The sequence below is a fragment of the Molossus molossus genome, unplaced genomic scaffold, assembly GCF_014108415.1.
Source record: "Molossus molossus isolate mMolMol1 unplaced genomic scaffold, mMolMol1.p scaffold_m16_p_1, whole genome shotgun sequence".
NCBI lineage: Eukaryota > Metazoa > Chordata > Mammalia > Chiroptera > Molossidae > Molossus > Molossus molossus.
This window is the reverse complement of record NW_023425344.1, coordinates 85,046,997-85,061,150: the sequence shown is the minus strand read 5'-3', so window position 1 is coordinate 85,061,150 and position 14,154 is coordinate 85,046,997. Positions and strand designations below refer to the sequence as shown.

The following is a 14,154-nucleotide window of genomic DNA, read 5'->3' as shown; positions in this document are numbered from 1 at the left end:
GTTGGGCTGAGGAGGCAGAGGCTAGATTTGGGGGCTGCTACATCTGCTGAGACCCGCAGAGTACTTACCGGAGAGGAGGATGCAGCACAGAATGGAGGCACCAGAAGGCCGTGAGGATGTTCCCCATGGTGCCTTGGACTGCCTTTGTGCAGGGCCAGACTTGGGGCCTAGTGGAGAGTGCTGCAGTGGTCTAGGATGGAATGGGCATGCCAGGGGTTGGCTTACATAGTGCCGGAAGATGACGTTCCAGCCCAGCTCGTGGAGAGACCTTGTAAACACCCCAGGCACTGAACTGAGACACCAGAAAAACATGCCTTTTGAGTAAAGACCACCCTTTACTTTACCCTAGACAGTGTATTTCTCTGAGTTCCATTAGGAGGCGAAGATTGCATAGAAATCGAATAAGGGAAATTTAACGAATTATTAAACTTCAATAGGGGAGTAACTGTGAAAATGTAAAGTGAACTCTAAAGGGTACCCTAGAATTGAGGGAGATGACCAAAGGAAGGGCAGACTTGTAAAAGGGATCACCTCCCTGAGGGTGGGCCACTGGCCCCACTGAAAAAGGTATGGTATCATCCCATGGGTGGGAGAGAAAGTCAGTGGATTGCCTGGACCACAGCGGTTCACAGAAGCCAGAAAGCAGGACGGACACAACCCTCTGGTGCACAGGCTAACTGAGGCTGACAGACTGCTGCCCAGAGTGGGCCAGGGCATGTGGGAGCCACTTGGGCCAGAGAGGTGCACAGTGTGTGATGCTCGTGTTGAGAGGAATGCAGGAAACAGTCCTCTGGGCACAGGTGAGCTCAGGCTGGGAGGGAATCAGGGAACCCCTGCTGGTGGGAGACTTAGGGTGCCCCAGTGTCTGCATTAGGAGGGCTGCAGCAAGGTGGTCACTGGGTTCAGGCTAGGGCTTTGAGTTTGTGAAAGATTATGTACTCTGGGCTTGCTCCTGGACCAGAATGCCACCAGTTATCCCTATTCTCAGGCACCACTGATGCCCCCTTCCTCCTGCAATGTCCCTGTAATGCCCTCTATTGATGAAACTTAACATCGTGCTTGCTGTTAAAGAGACATGCTCAATGAGTTCAATCCATTATCTCAAGTACTGAAGGGTAAATTTGGAGTTGAGGGGCAATAGATTGACAGTTGGCATAAAAAGCCAGACCTGTCCTGGCCGGTGTGGTTTGGTTGGAGCGCATACACTGAAAAGTGGAGGGTTTCATTCCTGGGCAGGTCACCTACCCTGGTTGCAGGTTTGATCCCTGGCCAGGGCACGTACAAGAGGCAACTGATCAATGTTTCTCTCTTCCTCTTTCCCTCTCTCTCTCTCTCCCTCTCTCTGTCCCTTCCTCTCTCTAAATCAATAATCAAACCTCAGAAAGATAAGAGGTGCCAGTAAATTACCTCCTTAAAACAAAGGCAGTGCAGCATACAGTAACAAATTACTGGCAATAGGAAGAGACAGGAAAGTGTGATTTATAATGTAGAATAAAAACTGTCACTAGAAATACACCTTGAGATGCTGCTGATGTTAGAATGACCAAATAAGAGCATTAAAGCTGTTTAAAGGAAAATATGGTTTAAGGATGGGAAATTTTGGAAAAAAAATGGAAACAAAGAAAATTCAAATGGAAAGTGAAGGGCTAAAAAAGTATATCTGAAATGAAAACATTTATTGGATGGACTTATAATCAGACTAGAGTTGGCAGAAGAAATGATCAGTGAACCAGAAGTAAGATTAATAGAAATTATTTGAAAAAAGAAAAAGAAATCGATGGGGAAAATGTCAAGCCATCTAACATATGTGTCATTGGAGTTCTAAGAGGAGGAGAGAGAGAAATGGGGCAGAAAAATATTTTGAAAAAAATGATGGTTGCAAGTTTTCCGAAATTGTTGAAAAACATCAACCTAAAAATTCAAGAAGCCTCCAATCTTAGAAAAAATAAACTCAAAGGAAACCACACTTATGCACCTAGTAGTCTGCTGGAAATAAAGATGATATAAAGATGATGAAATAAAGTGATATAAAGATGAACCTTGCAAGCAGAGTGATGGGGAGGGAGAGAGGAAGAGAGGGAGCATTAGGGAAATAATTGCAATGGAGTCTCACTCCTCAGGAGCAGTGCAGACTGGTACCTCAGTTGTGGTTCGGTCCCCAGCCCTGGTTCGGGGTCGTGTGGGAGGCAACCAATTGATGTGTCTCTCTCATCGATGTTTCTCTCTCTCTCCTCCACCTCCATACTCTATCTGAAGAGAAATGGAAAAATATCCTCGGGTGAGGATTTAAAAATAAATGTGACGTAAAGACATTTTCGATAAATTGAGTTGAGACTTATTAGGGAGGACAAGGTTTTCGGAAATCTTCCAGCAGACTTCCGGAGGCCCCGTTATTTGCTCAGGTGCCCACGCTGTACGGGCTGTATGGCAGGGAAGACCGGGAAATCCAGGGCATGGCATTTTCATCCTCTAGAATCAAGCCTCAGAGAAATCAGTTGTGTCGGCGTCCAGCAGTGTTTGCCACATCTGAATTAAATTACTTTTATAATCAGAGAAAAGTGGCAAAGCTATTTGGTACTTGGTACATAGATGCAAGAAAAGCAGAAAGAAAGTCATTTGTTGTTACCTTGGCTATTTATCGATTCCTGTAAGGCTTTATAGAAGACCTTTGGACATCACCTTGTGTTTCTTCAGTATTCAGACATTGTGCCAACCACTGGGCTTAAAGAGATAACTAATACATCTTGACCTCAGTCTGCTGGAGAGAGAAACTGGCAGCTGAGCTCTTACGGGTTGTTAGTGACCATCTTCTAGGCAATGTGTCATCTTTTTATAGAACAAATGCATTTCTATAGAAACACTGCTTAGGAAACAGTTAATTTAACTGGATCAGCAGGGAATGTTTTACAGAATAATAGTAACAGCAGCAATGTTTATTGAGGGCCAGCTGCTGTCCTGAGTGCTTTCAAATCTCCTATCAATCTTATGTGTTAAGTATTATCCTCATTTTTATAAATTCGGAAACTGAGGCTACATAAGGGAATTGCCTAAGGGCACTCAGTTCGCAAGGGGCAAAGTCAGGATGTGGACAGCCCGACTCCAGAGCCTGTGCTTAACCAGCTGCAGCAGTGGCTCTGAGCTGACTTGCATTCTTTTGATTAAAGCATATTACCTTTTCAGTAGGTTATAAGTTAACTCACAGCAGGTATTCTTGGAAGAGTTACATGTGTTTTACTTATTCACGTCTGTTACAGTTTGAGAAGTATTCTCATAGGGACACCATTCACTAAAATGTAAATGAAAATAATTCAGGTCACCTGCAGCAGAATGTTTACTTCTTGTTTGGTGTGTTTCCATTTGCTCACGTAACCTTGAGAAGTCCAAGAGCCGTTTAATTGGCTGGTTATCTTACCAGACAAAATTATAAGTGGCCACTGCCACCAACCACATACTTGGTGACCCTATAGGGTGCTAATATTTCTGGGCTTCAGTTTCCTCTCTTGTTTTAAGATGGTGGAGGTGGTTGGATTAAATGATCTGAGCTGCCTTAAATATTAAAATTAAGCCATACATTCCCAGTTTGTGGACCTTTTGGTACTTGAATGATTTAAAGGTCTAGACATATTTAATGAGCAAAGTGAGTTCCCCTAAGTTCGGGGAACTCAGACTGACCTTTTAGTTTCACGCTATGTAAGCAGCCATTAATTTGCATGAGGTAGAGAAGATTTTTCATTTAAGTAGAGTTGCAAAGTGGTTATCTGATGATAAAATTCTGACCTCTTGATAAAAATTCTGAGTCCGAACTAGCAAAGGTCTTTCGTGTGACTGCTGTGAAGGGGTAGAGGGAGTGCGCAGAATTTTCATGAAGAGCTGAATTGGGGTGGGGAGAGAAAGAAGTGGCATACTTGGGGAGCAGAGGTCTGTTAACACCATGTTTTGCTCTTTTGTTCAGACAGAACTGTTGCAGCTCAGTGCACACAGAATTAATGCTATCGCAGAAAAAGGTGCAGGTCCTTGGCGTCCTCTCTGTTCAGCTGGCGCATGGAGGGAAAAGAACTAAGATAGAACTCGGGAGGCTTTTTCATGTTCCACAGTTGCAGGTGGCACACCTCACTTTGGCTCTCACTCCTTTGGCCAGAACTCAGCCACATGGCCACACTGCAAGGCAGGCTGGGAGTTGTATTTAACAGTGTGGTCAGGAAAAAGCATAGTGCAAGGTACATAGACACAGAGGGGACGGAAAACTAAGCGAGTGAAAAAAAATCAAGACAGTGATTAACTCTAGGATAAACAGTTGTGCAAAGAGAGGACTAACAAAAAGATGATAATAACAGCTAACATTTGTTGTGTACTTACTCAGTACCAGGTGCTGTTTGTTCTAAGTGCTCACATGTTTCATATACAGTACAGTTGGCCCTCGTTTATCGGGGTTAATCACTTCCAGACTCTACTGCGATAAATGAAATTCTACGAAGTAGGATTCTTTATTTATACAATCATCCCTCGCCACTTCGCGCTTTGACTTTTTGCAGCTTCACTCTGTCACAGTTTTTTCAAATCTAGTGTAGTATAGTATTTGAAAAAACCATGATAGAGTGAAGCCACAAGAGTCGAAGTGCGAAGTGGCGAGGGACGATTGTATTAGTTTACTTAAAACTTCTGTTTTTAGCCCCGGCCTATTTGGCTCAGCAGCTAGAGCGTCGGCCTGCGGACCAACGAGTCCCGGGTTCAGTTCCAGCCAAAGGCGTGTACCTTGGTGCTGTCCCTATCCCTGGTTGGGGTCGTGTAGGTGGTAACCAATTGATGTGTCTCTCTCACATCGATGTTTCTCTCTCTGTCTCTCCCTCCCACTCTGTCTGAAGGTAAATGTAAAAATATCTTTGGGTGAGGATTTAAAAAAAAACAAAAACCCAAAACTTTTATTTTTACAGGTGAATGTTGATTTCACCAAAAATGTGCCACTGTATTTACTGGGATAAATGGGATAGAGAATGAGAGTGGAGTAAAAGCCAAGCATCATCATTTATAGTAGGAAAAATAATGTGAAAATACTGTCTACGTTATATAATATCTGAAATTAAACAGTCAAGACATGGTAGTACATGAATGTCATTTGAAAACAAAGAGGTAGATGTCAGTAGAGACAACTGAAAACGCAAACTCCTCAGGGTGACCAGCTCAGGTGTGGGCTATGGTTGCCCTCACGCTATTGCACTTTCTAAACATGTCGATAAATAGACACGTGCCTGTTACAAGGGAAACTGTCAAGAGAGAGAAATTGAAAACAGTATGTAGTGTTCATTATGTATACCTTATTTTCATGTGAACAGAGATGGTTTTGTAAACATTAGTAAATAATGGAGCCTACTGGGAAAGGGAGCTAAAAACAGATTTCCAGACCTGGGTTTGCTCCATACTTTATTGGCCAAATCACTTAACCTTTGGGTTTGCTTTCTTCAAATTTTAATGAGAATGATCTCTTACAGTTACCTGAACGTCTAAATTCTAGGTGTTCGACTAATTGTTGTTTTTAAATGATGTCTTACTGTGAAAGTACAGGCTAGTTTTGGAGGCAGCCAAACGCCATGTTTAATTCTTACCTACTCTCTTGGGTCATAATCACTTAGCTACTTGATTTTCTCAGTACTGTACCAGTTTATATACGTATTCAAATAATTTAAATCATTTTCATCCAGTAGTTTTTTTTTTTTTTTGGTACGTGCCCCTAGCGAGAACCGAACCCGGACTCTGGTCCGCAGGCCGATGCTCCAACCTCTGAGCCAAACCGGCCAGGGCTCATCCAGTAGTTTTTCTAACCTGTGAAAGTATAACACAGAGAAAGGACAGAAGGTACAGTGTACGCACAGCTTAGTTAACTGACAGCGAGCGCGGCGTTCGCCAGCACCCGCCCGGATCCAGAAACGTTGCCAGGGGCTCGGAGAACTGGCATCAGAGTGGATCGGGACCAGCTCTTCTTTCCAGAATCAGCCAGTTATAAAGTGAATAAACTCTGAGGATCTGGTGTCCAGCAGGGTGACTGTGGTTAACAATAGCTGTGTTGTATCCTTGAAATTTGCTGAGAGTAGATCTAAGTGTTCTCAGCACACACAGAAAGCAACTATGTGAGGTCATGGATGTTCATTTCATTGTGGTAAATAATTTGCTGTGTATACATATATCAGGTCATCATGTTGTATACTTTAAATATATACAATTTTATTTGTCATTTTATCTGTCAAAAAAGCTACAAAAAACAGCAGAACATTACCATTACCATTATCCCAGAAGCCCCTTCCAGTCGCTTCCCTCAAAGGTTCAACCACTACCCTGACTTCTGACTTCCTGGATTAGATTTTGAGCTGCATATAAATGATATCTAGTAGTTGTGTAAAATCATAGATGTAGATACATATATACTCACATATCCTATAAGTAAAAAAATATGAACACGTATGCATAAACACCTATACACATTGATACTTCTAGGTATTTTGTTTTGTTTTGTTTTGTTTTGAGGGGGAAGGATTGTAACCACCTCTGTTGTGGTTTTCCAAAGTTATACATTTAAATTTGTTGAGATTTCCTACTGATAAGATATGGATTGTATAAGAAGCATATGCATTTATTTTTCATTTACTGCTTCTAAGGACTGGCCATAAAAGCATAGATATCCAATACGAGATCTTTTGTTCCAGGTCCAGTGGCACTGCAGAGCACGGATGGTTGCGGGAGCCAATTTCTACATTGTTGGACGGGACCCTGCTGGCATGCCTCACCCAGAGACAGGGAAGGATCTGTATGAGCCAACCCACGGTGCCAAAGTGCTGACAATGGCCCCTGGCCTAATCACTTTGGAAATAGTGCCCTTTCGTGTTGCAGCTTACAACAAGAAAAAGAAGCGTATGGACTACTATGACTCCGAACAGTAAGTGTACATTCTCTGCTCCCGTCTATGAAATACCTTGTGTTCTGAGCTGCTCCCAAGGCTTTCACGTGCTGTCTCCTCTTGACAGCAACTTCACTGATGATAAGCTTCACTGTACCCATTTCAGAGACAGGCATACCAAGGAAAGTATTTTCTTGATATTCCAGAAGTTAGAGATAAAAATTGAATTGGGTTTCATGGTTCATGATTGCAGGAATTTTGTCATGAAGTAGTTAAGGGCAGTGTTGACATTTCTGTGTCCGCCACATCTGTATCTCACGGAACATAGAGAAGTGGTTCAAGGACTTAGTGATGTTCATTACTCTGCTAAGCCCAGGCATCTGCGTAGTGAGAAAGAGTTTGATATTCTTGCAATCACTATGTGACAGGCACTCTCCTAATTATTTTACAGATATTAAGTCAATTATTCCCTACAGCAATCTTATGAGGTGGGTACATAGATATTATTATCTCCAGTATATAGATTGGTAGTAAGCTGAGACATATGAAGGTCAAATACTTGTAGAAGGTCACAGAGCCAGGAGTCGGCGGCCAACAGCTGATCCCAGGTATGGTGGTTCCACAGCCAGTGCTCCTGGCCAGTAAGGGTGCAGCTTCTTACTTCAGAGCTCTTGGGAGGAGCAGCAGATGAACAGGCTTTTAGTACACGTTATGGTAGTATTAAGAATGGATTGCTCTCCCTTTGACTGACGAAACTATTAATTTCTATGTGTAGATGCTATCAGTAGGTACCGCACTCTGTAATTTAGAGGGACAAAGTGAGGCTTTTGAATCAGAAATTGCAGGTTCTAGCTCATCCGTGCTGTGTGATTGAGAGTCCTGAGTGACCTCTGGCCTTGTCTCTTCATCTCTAGAATGACGGCCGTGGACAAGGGGATTCCCTCCATGCTCACAACCGATGGTTCTTTCCATGATCTGTAGCACCTAGTTTTTATTCTTAGAAGGTGCTTGTACATGTGAATTGTTTTCTTGATTGCCACCTATTTAATATAATTACATCTGCATATTTAGTCTACCTGCTTTTTTTTTTTTTATTCTCACCCAAGGACATTTTTCCATTTTTTATTCAGTTAGAGCGGGAAGGAGAGAGAGGAAGAGACAGAAACATCGATGTGAAAGGGACACATCGAGTGGTTGCCACCCACACGACCCAACCAGGGCCGGGGACAAACTGCAGCCAAAGTACATGCCCTTAGCGGGAACCGAACCCGGGTCTCTGTGGACCGCAGGCCGACGCTCTAACCACTGAGCAAAACTGTCCAGGGCTACCTGCTTTTTTTTAGTACCAGTTATAATTCATGTTTAGCAAATAGAACTGGTAAATTTTTTATTTTTTTCTTTATTGATTTTAGAGAAAGAGGAAGGGAGGGGGGGAGAGAGAGAGAAACATCAGTGAGAAAGAACATCGATTGGCTGCCTCCTGCATGCCTCCCCCCGCTGCGGGATTTGGCCCACACCCTGGGCATGTGCCCTGACCGGTAATCGAACTGGTGACCTCTCAAAGCTCAACCACTGAGCCACACCAGATGGACTATTTTTTATTTATGTTTTATCAGTGTACCTTTACTGACAGTTGAAAATTGACCATAGTACCTGTAATCTGAGAGCTCTCATTGTTTTCTCCGTGGTTGTGTAAGCTGACTCTGTGTTCAAGAATGATCTTGACCTGACCCTGACCCTGCATCTTCATTTGGAGTGGCCTATTTTTTAATGGTGGGGACAAGAAGAAAAAGAAACCTTTTTAAAAATTAAAATATTTTCTTGTTTCTGAGAGGGACATAAATGTGTTACTTAGTTCCTTTGAGATAAATAAGTTGTCTAGATAAAGAGAGACCATTATCAGAGGAAGTTGTTGGCTTCTCATTTAATGACATAAATAATTCTGGAGAAAATGCACAGTATTAGATGATAGCAGGCTATCCTGAGTGACGAATTGTAGCTAAAACACAGGAAAATCTTGAGTCAATGAAGAGAGAAAGCTGATATAACTGGTGCAGGAATAAAAGACTTGTGTTCCCTAAGGCCTAGGTGTGGAATTCAAGACCAGAGCAATTCTAGACTGTTGTTTTCTGAACATCTGAAATCTGGCCCAGATGCTAGTATACTTCTGAACAACATCATGAAAAGAATTTGCAATAAAACAGAACATTTTACCCTTGTACAAAATCAAGGTTTGCCAACACCTAGAAATAGTTCTGAGTCATGGCATATTTAGTTTTATTTTGGCCTAAAAATGTGTGTGTATACATACATATATATGTATGTGTATATATATATGTGTGTATATATATGTATACAGGGTGGGGCACAAGTAGGTTTACAGTTGTTTGGAAAATAATACAATAATTAATAAATAATAACACAAGAATAAGCTCTGTTTCACATACAACTGTAAACCTACTTTTGCCCCACCTTATATATATACTTATGCAAATATACAAACACACACTATGATTTCACTGTTAAAAAAAAGCAGCTATAAAACTGGTGTGCTAACAGTTGTAAATAGGTTATTTCTACCAAAGAGATGCCTTAGAAGCTTAAAAAAAAATGTTTTAGGAAAAATAAAAGAAATTATAGTAAACCTTGAACTACAGTACCACAAAAGGTGATTAAACGTGAAAATATAAATTAAATATTAAGGAAAGTAAAAAAGTTTCTAATATAATTCTGTCCTTTTGTGGTTACAATTATAGAGTCACTCACAGAGATTCTAATTTACAGTAGTCCCCCTTAACTGAAATTTCGCTTCCCATAGTTTCAGTTACCCTGCTGTCAACCCTGGTCCGAAAATATTAAAGGTGAAATTTCAGAAATACACAATTCATACGTTTTAGATTGCATGCCATTCTGAGTAGTGTAATGAAACCCCACACCATCTCATCTGTCCTGCCCGGGAACACGCATCATGACCCTTTGTCCAGCGTATCTACGCTGTGTATTTCCTGCCTGTTGGTCACTTAGTACCATCTCAGTTATCAGGTTGACTGTTGAAGTATCAGTAACCCTTATGTTCAAGTAACCCTTCTTCTGCTTAATAATGGCCCCAAAGTACAAGAGTAGTGATGCTGGCAGTTCAGATACGCCAAAGAGAAGGCGTAAGGTGCTTTTCTTTGAGGGGAAATGGGAGTACAGTACTGTAATATAATTTGTGAGAGGCCTTTACATAACTTTTATTACAGTATATTTTATTTTATCAATTATTGGTGTTAACCTCTTACTGAGCCTAATTTATAAATTAAACTTGACCATAGGGGGGTGTGTGTGTGTGTGTGTGTGTGTGTGTGTGTATATATATATGAATGAAACAATGTGTTATATATAGGGTTCGGTACTATCTGAGGCTTCAGGCATCCATTGGTGGGGGGTCTTGGAATGTATACCTCTCAGATAAGAGGGGAACTACTGTATTTAGTCATGGGAGAAGCCTACTTGGGAAATTATTTGCAAAGCTCCCCAGCATTGCCTTTCTACAAGTTTATAAAACATACAGTGTCAGAGACGGAGTGCTGGGCCAGGCAACTCTTTGCTTCTCGCCCAGCACGCAATTTATTTGTTTAATTGTGTACAAGATGTTTTGAAAGTAATGATCAGTCACTTACAGAGTGAGGAGAAAAAAACAGAATCATTCAACTAGTGGCCAAATACATAAAACTCAGGTGCACTTCCATTATTACAAGTTAAGGAAACAAAACCAGAAAGAGATTTTACATGTTCCTTGTGCCGCTACGTTTCATTACTGTGGCTTCTTTGCATGATCAGCTGATTTAATCACACGCAGGACCCTAGAACCATCTGCATGTAGTTAGCTGACTGATGTGCTGGGAGGCCCTTGATAACTTTCATGTTTCCTGTGTAGTATTGCTTTAAGTCTCTCTTTTAATCATTCAAAAGCTGAATAATTACATCAGTTCTCATAAGATTTTCCAATGATGAATTCTATATTAGTTGCATGAGTGGCTCATTTTCTTGGAATTTTTTTGAGTTAGCAAATCTTAATAAATTGTAACTTGGGAGGCTTTAAAACTGCCTTAGTTCTCTAAATTTTTATATTGTGTTCAAATATAATTAAGTTGATGGGAATATGTTGGAAAGTGATTAAAATTTTGTGGAAAGGCAATAGTCTTTGATGTAGTGAGAAAACAGTTATTAATTATGCACATATGAGGTTGGCTTAGGTTTGATTAATGGACATTATTCAATGCCAACTTTTATGTAATTAATGATTTTGTAGCTTTTGATTTGACTAAATACCAGTGTAAGACAAGGTTTAGGGTGAAAAACCAGCTTCATAAACATTTCAGGCAAGATATTATTGATAGGAATTATGATAAAAATCATCTGTTTATACTTAGGAAGTTAAGTAGGTTCATATTAGCTATAATAGTGACTCAAGGAAATTTAGTTTTAGGACTACAAGATTAAAGCCCATTCTTTCAGATATTGTAAGCTTTTAGAGATACTTTTTTTTTGTAGTGTTTTTCTCCTTTATGTAGTAAATCTTGTATTTGGACAAATGTAAGATTATGATTCACATTATCGAAATGGCAGTTGACACGGGGAGCACACGTAAGTGAGAGTGCCTTGTGGAAGGAGACGAGTGAATGAAGGGGCAGGTGGATGTTAATGTTTACCGACATTATTTCCACATTATCAATAGAATATTTCTTTCATACATTTTAATACTAGAGTATACCTGAAATAATGTTCTATTAGTGTCATCAAAAAACACCAAAAACATTCTAAATATAGGTATCCTTCAAGGCCTTTTCATATATTCTTTCCTTCTTTTATATACTTTCCACGGGAGAGCTCATCTATTCTAGCAGTTTCTATATGGTGACTCTTAAAGCTATACACACTTCATTGTTTCCAAGTTCCCAATTGTGTTAGCTTTCTATTACTGTGTAACGCATTGCCACAAATTTGGTGGCTTTAAAGTAATATTCATTTATTACCTCACAGTTCTTTTAGGTCACAAGTCTGGGTGGACTAGACTAGACTCTGGCCAGACTGGGCTCTTATCTGAAGGTTCTAGAAAGAATCCACTTTCAAGATGACCCTTGTTTGCAGAATTCAATTTCTTATGATTAGAGGATTCAGGTCCCTGTCTTCTTACTGACTGTTGGCTGAGGATTGCTTTCTGCTTCTAGAAGCCACTGTGAGGTCCCTCCCTGGGGGCCCGTTCATCTCAGCCTGAAACCTCCCTCTCTACTTCAGATCTCCCTGACTTCCCCTTCTGCTATCAGCCAAGAAAAGTCTTTGCTTTTAAAAGGCTTGAATAATTAGTTAAACCCACTCAGATAATTTCACTGTTTTAGGTCAGCACATTAGTAACTAATTGTGTCCGCAAGATACTTTTGCCATATGATGGATGACATGTAATGGTAACACCATGAGGTAAAGATCATGAAGGCCATCTTAACATTCTGTCTACCCAACTAATGGGCATTTCTTTCTTTTTTTTTTTTTTTTTTGTGGCACGTGCCCCTAGTGGGAACCGAAGCTGGACTCTCTGGTCTGCAGGTCGATGCTCAGCTGCTGAGCCAAACTGGCCAGGGCGTAATGGGCATTTCTGCTTAGACTTCTTAATGTCCCTTAAAATATCCAGAAACAACTTTACCTTTCCCTCCATCTATCTTCAAGTCCTAAGTTTCCTTAGTTACTTGTTCTTCCCATTATGTAGATTCTTGAAGTCTTTTATTCTTTCGCCTCACTTTCCATATCCAAGTCTCGTCATGTTGACCACTGAGATACTTCTTGTGTGAATTTTTTTCTTCCCCTTTCTTGCCATGTAGTCTTTTCAATACACAAGTATTTTTGTTAGAGTGTCAGGGAACATTCTTTTCCATTAATTCATAAATACTTCGTTTTCATTAATTTTGATGTTCCTTCTGAAAACTTGTATATGTTTTGACAGTAACTGCAGAATTTACTGAGTGTCATTTTGTGTTTGTAGATTTTGCACATATTTTACCAAGGGAAGTTATTGCATGACTGTTAGTATAGATAAGATCTAATTTATATTCTATTGTATTGTCTTCTTTGTGCGACTATACATTTGACTCATAATTAGGGATGTACTAGTGTGTATATCTTTGAAATTATATATTATATTTGTATATAACAGTCTTATTTTAAAGTCAACATGTTATATTGAAATTAGTACTAAACTTTCTGATTTTACTGTGCTTTATTCATTTATTAACTATTTATTGAATCTTTACTACGTACATGCAATTGCTAGGTGTGGGCACGATAATTGAAAATGGGCAGATTCTGTTGTTGCCCTCAGAGACTTACATTTTACAGAAGACAGACAGTAACCCATTAAACAGAATTAATTCAGGGTGGTAAATGCTTTGCAGAAGACTTACAGGAAGCTCTGCTAAAACTTGTCTGACCACCTTGGGGTTATCAGGGATGGGTTCCTGGAGCAAGTGACATTTGGGCTGAGCTCCAAAAGATGAATAGGCATTTCCTTCATAAAGAGGAAGGTATTAGCATTCTGGACAAAGGGATAAACACATGCAAAGGTCCTGAGGTGAGAAGACTCAAGGAATGTTTGGAAAGAAGGCCAGGGTGGGGTAGAGGAGAGAGTGAAAGGAGGATGATGAGATGGACAGGGACCAGATAAGGCAGTTCTTTGAAAGGTAGGAACTGGAATAGATTTTTATTTATTTATTTTATTTTATCTTATTTTTTTTTAATCCTCACCTGAGGACTTTTTTTTTTTCTTTTTTTTTCTTTTTTTGTTAAGATAGAGCGGGAGGGAGAGAGAGGAAGAGAGAGAGAAACATTGATGTGAGAGAGACACATCAGGTGGCTGCCACCCACATGACCCCAACCGGGGCCAGGGACAAACTGCAACCGAGGTACATGCCCTTAGTGGGAACTAAACCCAGGACTCTCCGGTCCACGGGCTGACTCTCCAACTGCTGAGCCACACCGGCCAGGGCTTCTCCCTAATTTTTATGGAAGATTTCCTTTGATCAGTAATGAAATAGATGATGTGGAAATGTACATTATTTGTTTTTATCCTTTTATAGACCCCTCTTTGGTAAACATTCTAGAGAAACAAGAGGCTTACGTATTCTAGAAATAAAATTAAAGTACTTTTTTTCTCTGATGGTTAACATTAGGAATGAATGATAGGACATCTTAAGGAGATGTTGTGTATTTCCATTATAAAACCCAGCAAATTCTAT

The 14,154-nt window shown here is 40.4% G+C and overlaps 1 protein-coding gene across 4 annotated transcripts in view; it reads left to right on the top strand.

The window, feature by feature from the left end:
• Window positions 1-14,154, top strand: part of PAPSS1 (3'-phosphoadenosine 5'-phosphosulfate synthase 1) — a 104,615-nt gene that overhangs the window by 80,098 nt on the left and 10,363 nt on the right. For all 4 annotated transcript variants that reach the window (XM_036267156.1, XM_036267164.1, XM_036267170.1 and 1 more), the window contains one exon: window positions 6,696-6,925. In XM_036267156.1, the coding sequence (XP_036123049.1) occupies window positions 6,696-6,925 (230 nt within the window). The remainder of the gene's footprint in view (window positions 1-6,695; window positions 6,926-14,154) is intronic.